We start from the raw sequence: 14676 nt of genomic DNA, 5'->3' as shown, positions 1-14676 counted from the left end.
CCACAGAACTGTCACCCACATTCAAGGGACCTAATTCAGTCCTATGCAGGTTCCCCAACTGTCAGTCCAGAGTCAGTGAGCTCCCACTAGCTTGGGTCAGCTGTTTATGTGGGTTTCCCCATCATGTTCTTCACCCCTTTGTTCATTTTACCACTCCTGCCTATGACTGGACCCCAGGAACTTGGCCCTGTACTTACTTGAGGATCTCTGCATCTGCTTCCATTAATTACTGGTTGAAGGATCTGTGACGGCAATCAAGGTAGTCATCAATCTGATTGCAGGGGAAGTCCAGTTCGGGTACCCTCTCCGCTATTGCTTAGATACTTAGCTGTGATCATCCTTGTGGATTCCTGGGATTTTCCCTAGTGCCAGGTTTCTCACTAAGCCCATAATGGCTCCCTCTATCAAGATATCTCTTCCCTTGCTCTCCCTCTCTGACCTTTCCCCCAATTTGACCTTCCTGATCCCCTGTGGTCTCCTCCCCAGCTCCCTCTCTCTTCCATGCCCTTCTCCCCTTCACACTCCCCCTCCACTCTCCACCCCTCCCCCATGCTTCCAATTTACTCCAGATACCTTGTCTATTTTACCTTCCCAAGGGGATCCATGTACATCTCTCTTAGGGTCCTCTTTGTTTCCTGGATTCTCTAGGCTTGTGGACTGTAGGCTGGTAATCTTTTGCTTTATGTCTACTATCAAATTATGAGCGAATACCTACCGTGTTTGCCTTTCTGGGTCTGGGTTACCATGCTCAGGATAGTTTTCCTAGTTCCATCCACTTGTAAGCAAATTATATTCAACAAAATCATAGAAGAAAATTTTCCCGCCCTAAAGAGGGACAAAGTTATGAAAGTACAAGAAGCTTACAGAAAACCAAATAGACTGGACCAAAAATGAGTCCCCTCAACACATAATACTCAGAACACTAAACGTACAGAATAAAGAAAGAATATTAAAGAGTTGCAAAGGAAAATAGCCAAATAACATATAAAGGCAGAACTATCAGAATTATACCCGACTTCTCAATAGAATCTCTGAAAGTCCAGAATGTTCAGTTAAGTAACTCTTCATCCTTAAGTGCCCAACCTAAAGAATTCTTATTATCATTTATAGATATTACCTCTAAAAAAATCAATGGGATAGTTTATGATTCAGTGATAATATTATATATTATCTGTTGTATTTTGTACGTTTTTGATATGAAAAGGTAAGAGGAATAATGGGGAGGTTGAAGTGATGAGAAGGATAGGAGGGCAGGACAAGGTACAAGGGAGGGATAGCCAGCGCTAAATATGTTTGAAACGACCACATGGAAATCTACTATATTATATTGTATGTAATAGTAAATTTTTATATACGAGTAAAAAATGGAATTACCATATATAGTAGATTGTGCTTATTCAAGAAGCTATAGGTTGCCAAATAAAAACTTCATTGTCAGGTATGGCAATAATGCCCTCAGGTGGGTCTTAGGAGTTCCACAGACCACCCAAACAATACAGGCTATTGTCATTGCTCTTGGTTGCTGTGGTAATTCGAATGAGAATGCCCCCCCACACACAGGCTCTTATATTTTCATTCTGAGTCCCCAGTTGATGAACTGTTTGGATAATTAGGAGGTATGGCCTTGTTGGAGGATGTGCCAGGCTTTTTCTTTTGGGCCAACAACTAACTCCCATATCATGACCAGGAGACTGTTTATTGGTTTTGAATGTTTGGCCTAGGCTCACTCTTTTCTGGCTAGCTCTTTTTACTTAGAAAGCTCTTTCCTATCTACCATGTGCCTAGGGCTTTTACCTTTGCTCACTTTCTTGCTCTCTCTGTTCCTAGCTTCTTACCCTGGGTGTGTCCCTCTTTCTCTCTTACTGCTTCTCCCATTCTTTTTTCTCCTTTCTCTCTAGCCTAGATTTCTCCTCCTATTTATTCTCTCTCCCGGCCAGCCCCACCTATTCTTCCTTCTGCCTAGCAATCGGTTGGTCAGCTGTTTATTAGACCGATCAGGTGCCTTAGGCAGGCAAGGTGAAACAGATGCAACACAGCTTTCCATAATTAAACCAATACAGCATAAACAAATGTAACAGACCTTTACACAGTTAAAGTAATATTCTGCAGCATAAACAAATGAAAGACATCTTTACCTCGTTAAAATAATATTCCACAAAAAGAAGGAATGTTCCTGCTAATTTTATAAATCAACTTATGCCTTGTTAACATCGAGCTGGCCAGTTTTATGTCAACTTGAAACAAGCTTAAGTCAAACGAAAAGAGGGAGTCTCGATTGAGAAAATCCACCCCCTCCCCCCATAAGATTCATCTGTAGGGAGTTTTCTTATTAGTGATTGATGGGGGAGGGTCAGGCCATGGCATATGGGGCCATCCCTGGGTAGTAAACAAATCAGGCTGAGTAAACCATGAGGCACAAGCCCGTAAGCAGCACCCTGCTCTGACTGTGAGACTCTTTCTCACCAATAACAGTATCTGAAACCTCAGTGTGTCTAGCACAAATGGGGACAACTTACACAGCATCTTGTCTGTGTGGTTTTCTTGTTTTAATTTTTATCATTATACTGTCTCCTTAGAGATGTCTCCTGTAACTGGGTCCCGAATCACTCCTAACTGCCGTCTTACATAAAATTGCTAAGCACAACTTTTATTCTCAGTTAAGACTTACCAGGGCCAAGAACATGGCCCAGTTAGTAAAGCACCTTGCACCTGCTGCATCTGAGTTTGGATACCTAGAACCCATGTAAGAAGCTGCCATATAGCGTGTTTCTGTCATCCCAGCTCTGGTGAGGCAGAGACTGGCATCTCTCACAAGCTTATTGATCAGTCAAGCTTAGCTGAATCAATGAGCTTCAGGTGCAGTGAGAGGCTCTCACAAAACAAAAAAGCAAACAAACAAAAGCAAATGAAATTGGTGGAGATCTACTGAAAAAGGGTGTGCAGTGTTGACCTTGGGCCTCCACAGGAAAAGAGACCCGTGTACACGCACATGAAACCATCTACACTAACAAGCAGATACACACAGACTTATGACATCATTCATAGGTTTCTTTTAATTCCCCTCTCTGCATGCTTTACCACAAGGAAGGAAGGAAGGAAGGAAGGAAGGAAGGAAGGAAGGAAGGAAGGAAGGAAGGAAGGAAGGCAGGCTTCCAGCCCACCTCTGACTTCCCTATGAGAACATTCTGCTAGGAAGGGCTAATAATAAAGACATGAAGCTTGGAGGTTCCCTTTCTCCATGTGACAAAGAAGAATGAAAAAGGGTAAGTGTTTTGTAATTGAGAGATACCAATGGGAAAAAAAATACAGCCACAGAGAATTCTACAAGTTGGATCTTTACTCAGCAAAAACAAAGGGACTAATTCCAATAAAACCAAACCACTGTTTCTCCAGAGGGCTGGAGTTTGACTTCCCAAGCACCCACACTGGTCAGCTCACAACTGCCTGCAACTCCGGTTCCAGGGGATTCAGCATCCTTTTCTGGTTTCCAAGGGTACAAATATACATGCGCACACACATATACACACAAATTTTTTTTTAGAATTTTAAAAAATCAATCAGCCTAGGGATTATAGATTAGTGGGAGAATGCTTGCCAAACATGCATGTGGCCATGTGGTCAAACACAAATACAAACAAAAACAAATAAAAAGAAATAGAACAACAAAATGAGTATTAGATGGGCATTATGGGGTATACCTGTAAGCCATGTTTTGGCACACTCAGGCAGGAGCAGCACAAGTTCAAAAATAGCCTAGTCTATAGAGTCAGAACCTGTCTTAAAAGCAAAACAACACAACACAGAACAAACTTACTCTAGTCTCTCCAGATGTTACCATTAGCCCTGGCGAGGTCTGCCTGTAAAAGCCTCTCCTCGAAGCCCATCTCCATCCCCTAGGGGCTTGGCCTTTTTATGTGGACCCAGTACTCCCCTGTCCATTGTCTTTCTAACTCATCTATCTGGGACCCACATGGACCACACTTGGGTAGGACTCAGAGTGGGCAACTATAACCAAATGATGAACCACCTTCCCAAAAAAGACAAGACCAGCACTCTACACTAAAAAACAATTCAAATATCAGAACTCCAGATAACTACACCCACTGCAAAACCACAGACCGGAGCAACCATGACCATATGAATCCAGCAACCTTGTTGTGTGAGGCCACGAGGAAAGCAATTTAGCTGAAACACAAGAAAAAGATTTCAAAGTAGAAATTATGAACATATTTGAAGACATAAAAGAGGATATAAATAAAAGCCTTAATGAAGATTGTGAAAGTACAAACATTGAATATTGAAAATAATTCAAGATGAGAGGAGAATCTAACAAGCAATTAGAATCTATTTTAAAAAAAAAACCAAACTGAAATGAAAAGAAAAATAGAAAACAGGTTGTCAAACAAAAACCTTAGATTAAGGAAAATGGAAGAAAGAGTTTCAGATGTTGAACACATGGTAGGAAAAATGGCTAGTTTGTTAAAGAAAATGTTAAACCTAAAAAACAACCCAGACATGAAACATCCAGGAAATCTGCAACAGTCTAAAATAACAGCATCTATGAATGAATGGTATAAAGAAAGGAGAAGAAACCTAAGTCAAAAGCACAGAAAATATTCTTAACAAAATCATAGAAGAAAATTCCCCCAATTTAAAAAAGAAGGTGCCATAAAGTTACAAGAAGCATACAGTATACCAATAGCTTGGGGGAAAAAACATACATGACACATGGTAGTCAAAGCACTAATATAAGGAATGAAGAAAGGATATTAAAAGGTGAAAAAGAAAGAACAGGTTACATATCAAAACAGACTCATTAGAATAACACCTGACTACTCAGTGGAGACTCTGAAAGCCAGAATGACCTGGACAGATGTTATACCATCTCTAAGAGACCACAGATGCCAGCCCAGACCACTATACCCAGAAAAATCTCAATCACAACTGATGGAGAACGAAACACATTTCATGGTTTAAAAATATTAAGTAATTTCTGTCTATTTATGCAGCTCTACAGAAGGCACTAGAAGGAAATATTTACTCTGGAGAGGTCTAACTACACCCAATGGGACTCGAGAAATAAATAATTCCAGAACTGTTAACTAAATAAAAGGGGGAGGATGAAAAAGCCATACCATCACAACAAAATCGAGGAAGTTAATAAGCATTTTTCATGAGTACTGCCCAACATTAATGGTCTCAGTCCAGAATCCATCTTCTGCTGCATCCAAGAAACATACCTTACCAATAAGGACAGATATATGCTTTAAGGGAAAAGGATGGAAAAGAATCATCCAAGCAAATGAACCCAGGAAGTATGCAGGTGTAGCCATTTTAATATATGTTAAAATAGACTTCAAACAAAAACTAATCAGAAAGAATTGGGAAGGACAGTACATACTCATCAAAGGAAAAATCCATCAAGAGGAACATTGCAATCCTAAACATTTATACACCAAATACAAGGGCACCCAAGCTATAAAAGAAACACTACTACAGTTAAAATCATAGACTGACTCTCACGCAGTGACAGTGGGTGACTTCCATATTCTGCTCTTGCTGATAAACAAGTCATCTAGACAAAAACCAAGCAGAGAAATGCTAGGTTAATTATTATCTTAAATCAACCTAACAGAATCTATAGAACATTCCACCCAAACATTAAAGAATTATTCTTTTTTCTCAGCAGCCCACGGATCTTTCTCCAAAATTGAGTGCAGATTAGGGCACAGACAAACTCTCAACAGTTTTTTAAAAACTGAAATAACACTGTACATTTTATCTGATCATCATAGATTAAAGCCAGATATGAACAACAATAGAAACAGCAGAAAGTTTACAATTCATAAAAACTTAACAACTAACCACTGTATGAAAATTAGGTCAAGACGGAAATCAATAAGAAAATAAAAAATGTTTTAGAACTAAATGAAAATAGGCCGGGCGGTGGTGGCGCATGCCTTTAATCCCAGCACTCGGGAGGCAGAGGCAGGTGGATCTCTGTGAGTTCGAGACCAGCCTGGTCTACAGAGCTAGTTCCAGGACAGGCTCCAAAACCACAGAGAAACCCTGTCTCGAAAAACCACAAAAAAAAGAGCTAAATGAAAATAAAAACACAACTTACACAAACAAAGGAGAGACACATGAGAACAGTTTGAAGAAGCAAGTTTGTAGCCCTAAGTGGCAACTTCAAAAACTGGAGAAATTTGATCATAGTAACTTAGTGACACACTTGACATCTCTAGGAAAACACAAAGAAATAATACCCAAAAAGAGTAGATCTGAAAAAATAAACACTGGGCTAAAATCAATAAAATTGGAACAAACAAACAGCAGCAGCAACAACAAAATACAAAGATTCAATGAAAAGAAGACTTGATTCTTTGAGAAACTCAACAGGAATCAGAAGTCTTTAGCCAAATTAACCAAAAGATAACGATAAAAGATCCAAATTAATAAAATTAGAGATGAAAAAGAAGCCATTAAAACAAACATTGAAGAAATCCAGAGAATCATAAAGATTTAATTTAAAAATCTGTATTCCATGAGATTGGAAATGGGTTAATTTCTTGATATAAATGATCTATAAAAGTTAAAGTTAGTAGACTCATAACCCCTCACTAAAACAGAAGTAGTACCTAAAAATCCCCCACCACCACTCCCCAGCAAAAAAAATGTCCCACAGCTGGACTCAGCACAATTCTACAAGACCATTAAGGAACCACTAATGTAAACACTTATTGAATTATTTCACCAAATAAGTGTGCAGCATCTTCAGCAGTAGGGCCTTCCCATTAGGTCTTGGAGAGTAATGAGTAGATTTGGCAGTAGAAGTCTGTGATATTTTGAGGGCTCTATGGAACACCTTTGGCCAATGACTCAATAAAATATAACCCAAAAAAGTTTTTTTTTTTAAAAAAACTAAATAGTAAACTAAAAATTGAAATAAGTTACCTAAATGTTTTCAGGCTATGAAAAGTAGCCATATGATAGTTCTTATTTTTATTGAATGATAAAAGTGCATTATTCTGACCTATCATAGATTGCTGGAATCTTTTATCAGTAGTTTATAATGCACACAATAGCATTTCTCCCACTGGGACACTAAAAATGTGGGAAATTTCATTTAACGTTAAAGAGTAATTTCACAAATGCTCTACTCTGTGTTAGTTGAAGTTGAAGCTGTTGAAAGAGAAGTGCTGGTCTCTTCTTCCTCATGTGATGGTTTAGTCTCTTCTTTCTCAGGTGATGGTGTAGAGTCCTTGATAATCCAAAGAAATAAAAATAAAAGCAAAACCGTAAAAGAAACAGGAAATATCCAACTTATGAAGCTATCATCCTGTGACTTCCTCTCCATCTCCTTGTCCTTCTCCTTCTCTTTATCCTTCTCCTTATTTTTGCTTCCAGAAGATGGACCGCTGTCAATACTCCCTCCAGTGCCCTTTAGCAGGCAATATGGTGGACTCCAGCCATCATCGCAATGGCAATGATGTTTGTTATTGCAGACACCATTCTTGTTGCAGGTCGTTGGTGAACACTCACTTGCCCAGATTGACTTATTGACACACTTTCTGTTCATGCACACATGCTCTGGACCACAGTGTGTGCCATCTTTTACGTCACCAAGGTCAGGGATGCTCATCCCAAAATGGTAGTCAGTACTCCAGCAGGAGACACCCTTGAAATGAGTCCAATGTACAGTATAATGGCTCCTCCAAATAGGAAGACTTTTCACTTCTTTACACTGAACTCTTCCACAGAGGATATCTGAGTTATTACATTTCACATATACATTGTTTATTATTCCACAGTTACCAAAACGATCACCATAAGTATTGACTTCCTGGTAGCAACTGTCAGATGCTTTCCTGGCATCCTTGCCAAAAAGTCTCCGGCACTGTTCATCATGACTGTTACATCTTTTTTCATAGCAGTAGCCACCATCACTGCAAGAGCTTCCATCCTGTAAAAACACATCTTCTGGGCACTCAGGTGAAGTTCCATTGCACCATTCTGGGAGGTCACATTCGCTCTCCTTAATTCTACACAGAGTGCCAGATGGCAGGAATTGGCATATGTTGCTGCAGCATAGCCCGGTATCACAGCTAGCTCCAGGCTTGAGAGTACAGCCAGGCAGACAACAGAGACTATAGTCACATAATTCGGGGGGTCCACAGTCACACTCCTCACCTTCATCAACCACCCCGTTCCCACAGAACTTAAACGGATAGGTATCCGAAAGGTTGAGTTTATTGTACATACAGCTTGCTTTGGCTGTGTTTTCCCACAATGCAGCATAACTACAGTTACTGAATTTTCTGGAACATCTTGTTGTAGGAGACATCACACATGGTCCTCCTCCACATGTACAAAATATCCCATCATGGGGCATGCCCAAATTATGACCTATCCCATGTGCCACGATACATCCAAAGGTAAAGAAATTTTCTCCCAAGGGACTCTCAACTCCACACCCAAATGTCTTATTACATATAGTTCCAACATAGGCTATGCCAAAATAGTTACTAAAATTATAATTCACGAAGAGATGTGCAATATCATGTCGTAGGTAAGAATCAAGGTGTTCACTCTTCCACTTACAAAATGCTGGCAAGAGAGTATATATATCTTTCACTGGTATGGGGTTTTCCTTACTCCAGATTACAAGTCCAAGTAAAGCCACATTAATATCCACTGGAAATAAGAAGTAATTTAGTCCATTCATAATCATGAATACATCTCGTAGCACAAGAGAAGTATTACGGCCTCGATAAAGGAATTGTTCATGGTCTATAACCAATGCCAGTTCAATATACAATCTATGAGTCCACCATGTCCCATAGACAACTTGTGTTTTGGAGGAGTCATCATCCTCTTGAGGTGTCACTTGCTCTGCTGTTTCTTCATCTGTTAATGCACATCTCATGGAACATAATTGAGTTTTTTCACTGTCTATCTTATAAACTAGATGTTCAAATGTGGAAGAAGGGCTCTTGGGTCTAATTTCATAAGCTGTGTCGTTTATCTGTAATGTTCCTTGTAAACCCCCCAAACAGGTGATAAGAGCAACCGTGGATTTTGGGTTTCCTTCCACAAAACCAAAGTAATAGCAGTCTTTTTGGACAAAAGGCCGATCCTCAATGAGGTCTCCTTGATCACTGTAGGTGAACACAGAGAGATGGCTGGATACTAGAAAGCTTTGGGGCTTCATGGAGATAATGTGTCTCTGGCCTCCGAAGTGTAGGCTATAGGACTTCCAGCCTGCAAGACTCTTGTTTCTACTAGAGACGGTTACCCTCAAGGGTATCACTACTTCTGGAAGGCTTTTGAATTCAGCACACCAGGTCAGGGGCCATATAGAAGGAAAGAGCAACATCCTCAACCATACCTGCAGGAGAGCGATTCTTACATGTACTGGAACCTCACTCATAGCCACCTTGTCCTACTGGAGAGAGCAAAGGAGGATGGGATGTGGTTCTGCTGCCCGGATCTTTATTTTGTCTTGATCTCATGCAGCACTAACCTTTAATACTCTGTCTTCTGGAAGACTGGATCCATCAGGGCAGGGGGACCTTATGAAACAGGAAAAAGAAGGCAGAGATAAAGAGTGGCTTCATGATGAGCTGGCTAAAGTAGAAGGCTTTATATAAATATAGCTTAGCATTTGGACCAAAGCATGACTTCATATTGTGCATTTGATTTGCTCTTTAATTTTGATGAGGTACAGTCACACTCCGGTTGTTCAGAAGGGTCACAGTGGGTCACAGGCTGATAATCTCAGACCTCGATGACAGACACATGGATTCACTGTATTGTCCCCTAAATATATACACATTTGAGACTATATTTACATTAATATTGAAAATAAGCTTCTATTGGCTATTGTGAAGTAGCCACTTGCTTTAATGAGATAAGTTTGATTTATACATAGTCAATCAAGGAGTATCAGTGGTTTCTTCAATTTTTAATGATAAGTTGCACATAGTTCTTAGCAGACTTGTATAAAAAATATTCTACCATGTTAAATGCATGGTATTTAACTTGCACTCCTATGTAACAAACCTGCTTGTTCTCTCTTATGCCAGGTCTGTCAAACTGCAGAGTCAAAAGTGGAATCTTCTGTAATGGATATCTCCATATGATGAATCAATAAACATTAGTATAATCAAATTAGGTGTGCTGGCTTGATGTCTGTTTCTCAATCGCATTTATATTTGATTATACTTATGAAAGGAGTACTTTTTTATTGAAAATAGGTTAATTCCTCATATAATATATTCTGATTATAGCACCCCCTTCCCAGGGAGACCCATTCATCCCCCAACCCCTTGTGCCATACTGATTACCTAAACACTCTGGGCCTGTGGATTGCAGTTTGACGATCATTTCCTTAATAGATAATATCCACATATAAGAGAATACATACCATAGTTGTCTTTCTGGGTTACCTCATTAAGGATGATTTTTTTTTCTAGTTGCACCAATTTGCCTGAAAATTGTATGAGCTCATATTTTAAGAGCTGAGTAATGTTCCATTGTGCAAATGTACCACATTTTGTGCATCCACTCTTCTGTTTAGGGATGTCTAGGTTGTTTCCGGTTTCTGGCTATTACGAATAAAGTTTAGTGAGCGTGGTGGAACAAGCAAGTGCCTTTGTGGTAGGATGGGGTGTCCTTTGGGTATATGCTCGTGAGTTGAACATCTGGGTCATGAGGTAGACCAATTCCCAACTTTCTAAGAAATCCTCATATTGTTTTCCAGGGTGGCTTTACAAGTTTGTACTCGCATAAGCAATGGAGAGGTGTTCCCCTTGCTCCACATTCCTCACCAGCAAGAGCTGTCATTTGTGTCTTTTATCTTAGACATTCTGACAGGTATAAGATGGAATCTCAAAGTAGTTTTGATTTGCATTTCCCTGATGGCTAAGGATGTTGAGCATTTCTGTGTTTCTCAGTCATTTGAGTTTCCTCTATGGAGAATTCTCTGTTTGGATCTGTATTCCATTTACCAATTGCATTATTTGGGTTTTTATATCTAGTTTCTTGAATTCTTTAAATGTTTTTGATATTAGTCCTCTATATGGAGTTGGTAAAAAGTCCTTTCCCCATTCTATAGGCTGGCATTTTGTCAAATTGATGGTGTCCTTTGCCTTACCGAACATTTCCAGTTTCCTGAGGGTCCATTTATCAATTGTTCCATTTATTAATTGCCTGCATTATCATTCATCTGTTCAGGAAGTCGTCTCCTGTGCCAGTGCATTCAAGGTTATTCCTCAACTTTCTTTCCTATCATGTCCAGTGTGTCTGGTTTTATGTTGAGATCTTTGATCACTTGAACTTGTGTTTGTGCAGGGTAATAAATATGGATCTATCTGTGTTCTTCTACATGCAGACACCCAGTTTGACTGCCACCATTTGTTGAAGATACTGTCTTTTTTCCTGTGTTTCTATGTTCTTTATCAAAAATCAGGTGTCCATGATTGCTTGGATTTATGTCTGGGTCTTCTGTTCAATTCCATTGTTCAATGTTTTTTTTTGTTTTTATGTCAATACCTTGCTGTTTTTATTACTATACCTTTGTCACATAGCTAGAAATCAGGAATGGGGAGGCCTCCAACAGTTTGCATTGTTCAAGATTGTTTTAGCTATCTTGAGTTTTTGTTGTTATTGTTGTTGCTTTTCCATATGAAGTTGAAAATTCTCCCACCAAAAATCTGTAAAGAATTATCTTGGTAGCTCCCCCTATTCCAGGTCCCTAGACCTGGGGCAGAAGAATTTCACCCACGAACCTTAGCATCGGGCTTTCAGGTACCATGATGGTGAGAGAGTACAAGGTGGCCAAATGGGAGGGAGAGAGAGAGAGAAAGAGAGAGAGAGAGAGAGAGAGAGAGAGAGAGAGAGAGAGAGAGAAAGAAAGAAACAGAAAGATTCTGGGGAGAGATGCAGATCTGAAGAGGTGAGGGTGGTGAGGAACAGGCTGAGGTAGATGCTCTGCTTTCTACCCAGGGCAATGGTGATGTCTGATCCTTAGCTGCTGTCAAGTTCCATGACTTGGTCCATGGCTCTGATGAAGCTGTGTGGTTTTGTGTTAATGTGCATGGGTCCTGTTACCACCAAGGGCCTCATGGATGCCTGGAATCTGGGCTACTACATGTGACCAAGATGATGTCTAAGGGATGTATCCAACTGAGGCCATGCTGATCCAGGACTCCTATGCCACCATCTTGGACCATGGTGATGTATAATGCAGACTGCTGCAGGGTGGCCATGTCTGGGTTCATGGCCCTGCTGTGGAGGGCTCCGAGTTGACATCATGGGTCCTGTTGCCACTGAGGGCCATGAAGAGGCCTGTGGTCTGGGTCAACACCTGAGGCCATGTTGGTCTTAGCAGGTCAAGCTGCTGCTGGGACCATACATATATAGGTGGCCCCTGATACTACCAGGGCTACTGTTTTGTCCAGTCCCTAATTGTGGCTATGAGCCATGTCTGGGTCAGTAACCCTACTAGGGTGAAAATCTGCGTCAATGTCTGTGCCTACTGTTACCATCAAAGTCTGAGTGAAAACCCAGCCTCTAGGCTGTCTCTTGGAGAAATGATGGTGTTTGGGGGTCACACCGCCACTTGAGGCATGCTGACTGGGCTATCTTCATTGATAACTAGGGCCATGAAGACATCTGGGCCGAGGCTGTTGCCAAAAACCATGTGTGGGTCTGTGGTCCTACCACAGCCTGAGTCTGTGCCAATGTCTGTAGCCTGTGTTGCCACCCAAGGCCACAATGCTGCCCAGGATCTGGGCCTCCACCTGTGGTCTTCTTGGCACAGGAGGGCTGTGTTGCTGATGGGCCCATACAGACCTGAGTAACATGTGCCACCACCTGGGTTCAGGGCATCCATATGGCCTGAACTGTAGCCAAGGGCATGTCTGGGTCTGTAGCCCTGCCACATCCAGGACCTGCACTGATGTCCAAGGCTCCTGTTGCCATCAAAAGCAGAGCAGATGCCCAGGATCTAGGCCTACACGTGGAGCCATGTGGTGGTTTGAGGGCCATGCTACTGTTGGGTCCTGCACTGCCAACTGGGACCATGGTGTCATCCGAGCCCGGGTTGCTGCCAAGGACTGTGTCTAGGTCCATGGTCCAATTACCACAGGTGAGCTGCAGGTAGGGTGGGATGGGGGAATCATAGGAGCAGAAGGACTGCCCCTCCCCCCTGCCATGTGGTCTCATGGCTGAGGAGAAAACTGTTCTCCCTCTTCTCACCCCTTGCCACATGTGGTAAGTGAGAGAGTTGTCCCCAGGGCCTCCACAGTGAGAGAACTGGCCCTGTCCCTCACCTGCTGCAGCCCATGCTAGAGCAGGCACATGGCACCTCACCTGGGCCGCACGCTAGAACTGAGCCTGTTGGTGGGGGCACAGGTGAGCTGGGCCTGTAGGCATGAGAACAGAATAGCTGTTCCAACCCCCTCCCTCATATGCCATGGGAAGGCAAGAGTAAGGGAAATATGCCCCCCCTTGTCACCTGCGAGAGGTGTGAGAGCTGACCTCAGGGGGACAAGGATGGAAGAGTTAGCACTATGCTTCAAAAAGTGCTGCAATCCAGAGAGCAGGTCCCACACCTTGTCAAGACAAAGGAGCAGAGTTGTCCCTGGTGGTGTGAGTGCAGATGAGCTGGGTACTGAGGGTGTGAGAACAGGATTACCTTGGCTGATTTTTTTTTCCCATTGTTTCATCTCTGCATCTCTGGGATGGAGCCTATTTGATCATGATGGATGATCTTTTTTGGTGTGTTCTTGAATTTGGTTTGCAAGTATTTTATGGGTATTTTTGCATCTGTGTTCATAAGAAAAATTGGTCTGCTCTTTCTTTGCTGACTATGTGGTTTCAGTATCTGGGTGACTGTGCCTCATAAAATGAATTTGGTAGTGTTCCTCTGCTTTCTATTTTGTGAAATAATTTAAGGAGTGTTAGCATTAATTCTGCAAAAATCTGGTGGAATTTTTCTCCTAAGGGACTTTCACCTGCACAACCAAATATCTTATTATAACAAACAGCAGGGCAAGTGAGACCTGAAGAGGATGATGAGTCCACAGTAGCGCAAGTTGTCTATGGGGCATGGTGGACTCACAAAATGTATATTCAACTGGCATTGGTTATAGACCACGAACAATTCCTTTATTGAGGATGCAATACTTCTCTTGTTTGTTTTCTTTTTCCCATGAAGATTAGATCCATATATGTCTCTCTTACAATCCTCACTATTGTCTAGATTCTCTGGGACTGTGAATTGTAGGCTGTTTTTCTTTGCTTTAAATCCAAAATAGCCAAAACAATTCTGTACAATCAAGGAACTTCTGGAGGCATCGCAATCCCTGACTTCAAACTCTACTACAGAGCTACAGCACTAAAAACAGCCTGGTATGGGCATAAAATGGAACCAAATTGAAGACCCAGATATTAATCAACACACCTATGAACACCTGATTTAAAAAAATATATAAAATGGAATAAAGAAAGCATATTCAACAAACGGTGCTGACATAATTGAATATCAACAAGTAGAAGAAAATAGATCCATCTATCACATGTACAAAACTCAAGTCCAAATGGATCAAAGACCTCAACATAAAGCCAACCACACTAAACCTCATAGAAGAGAAAGTGGGAAGTACATTTGAA

The 14676-nt window shown here is 41.3% G+C and overlaps 1 protein-coding gene across 1 annotated transcript; it reads right to left on the bottom strand.

The window, feature by feature from the left end:
- Positions 1-6176: 6176 nt before the first annotated feature.
- LOC101980081 (disintegrin and metalloproteinase domain-containing protein 24-like) lies at positions 6177-13134 on the bottom strand. Its single transcript, XM_013351971.1, has 3 exons — positions 13078-13134; positions 7324-9442; positions 6177-6241 (listed from the first exon to the last, which is right to left on the bottom strand). The coding sequence occupies exons 1-3, from the start codon at positions 13132-13134 to the stop codon at positions 6177-6179; spliced, it is 2241 nt and encodes a 746-aa protein (XP_013207425.1).
- Positions 13135-14676: the final 1542 nt, after the last annotated feature.

The sequence above is a fragment of the Microtus ochrogaster genome, linkage group LG7_11 (genome assembly GCF_000317375.1).
Source record: "Microtus ochrogaster isolate Prairie Vole_2 linkage group LG7_11, MicOch1.0, whole genome shotgun sequence".
NCBI classification, from domain to species: domain Eukaryota; kingdom Metazoa; phylum Chordata; class Mammalia; order Rodentia; family Cricetidae; genus Microtus; species Microtus ochrogaster.
The sequence above is the reverse complement of the archived record's forward strand: the minus strand, read 5'-3'. Positions and strand labels throughout refer to the sequence as shown.

Coding starts and splice junctions, on each gene's coding strand:
- LOC101980081 (XM_013351971.1), bottom strand. CDS start 13,134: ATGGACCTAGACACAGTCCTTGGCAGCAACCCGGGCTCGGATGACACC. Junction 9,443..13,077: donor CGGATGACACCATGGTCCCA/GTTGGCAGTGCA, acceptor TCTCTCCAGTAG/GACAAGGTGGCTATGAGTGA. Junction 6,242..7,323: donor ACAGGATGATAGCTTCATAA/GTTGGATATTTC, acceptor GTGTTTTCCTAG/AGATGTCAAGTGTGTCACTA.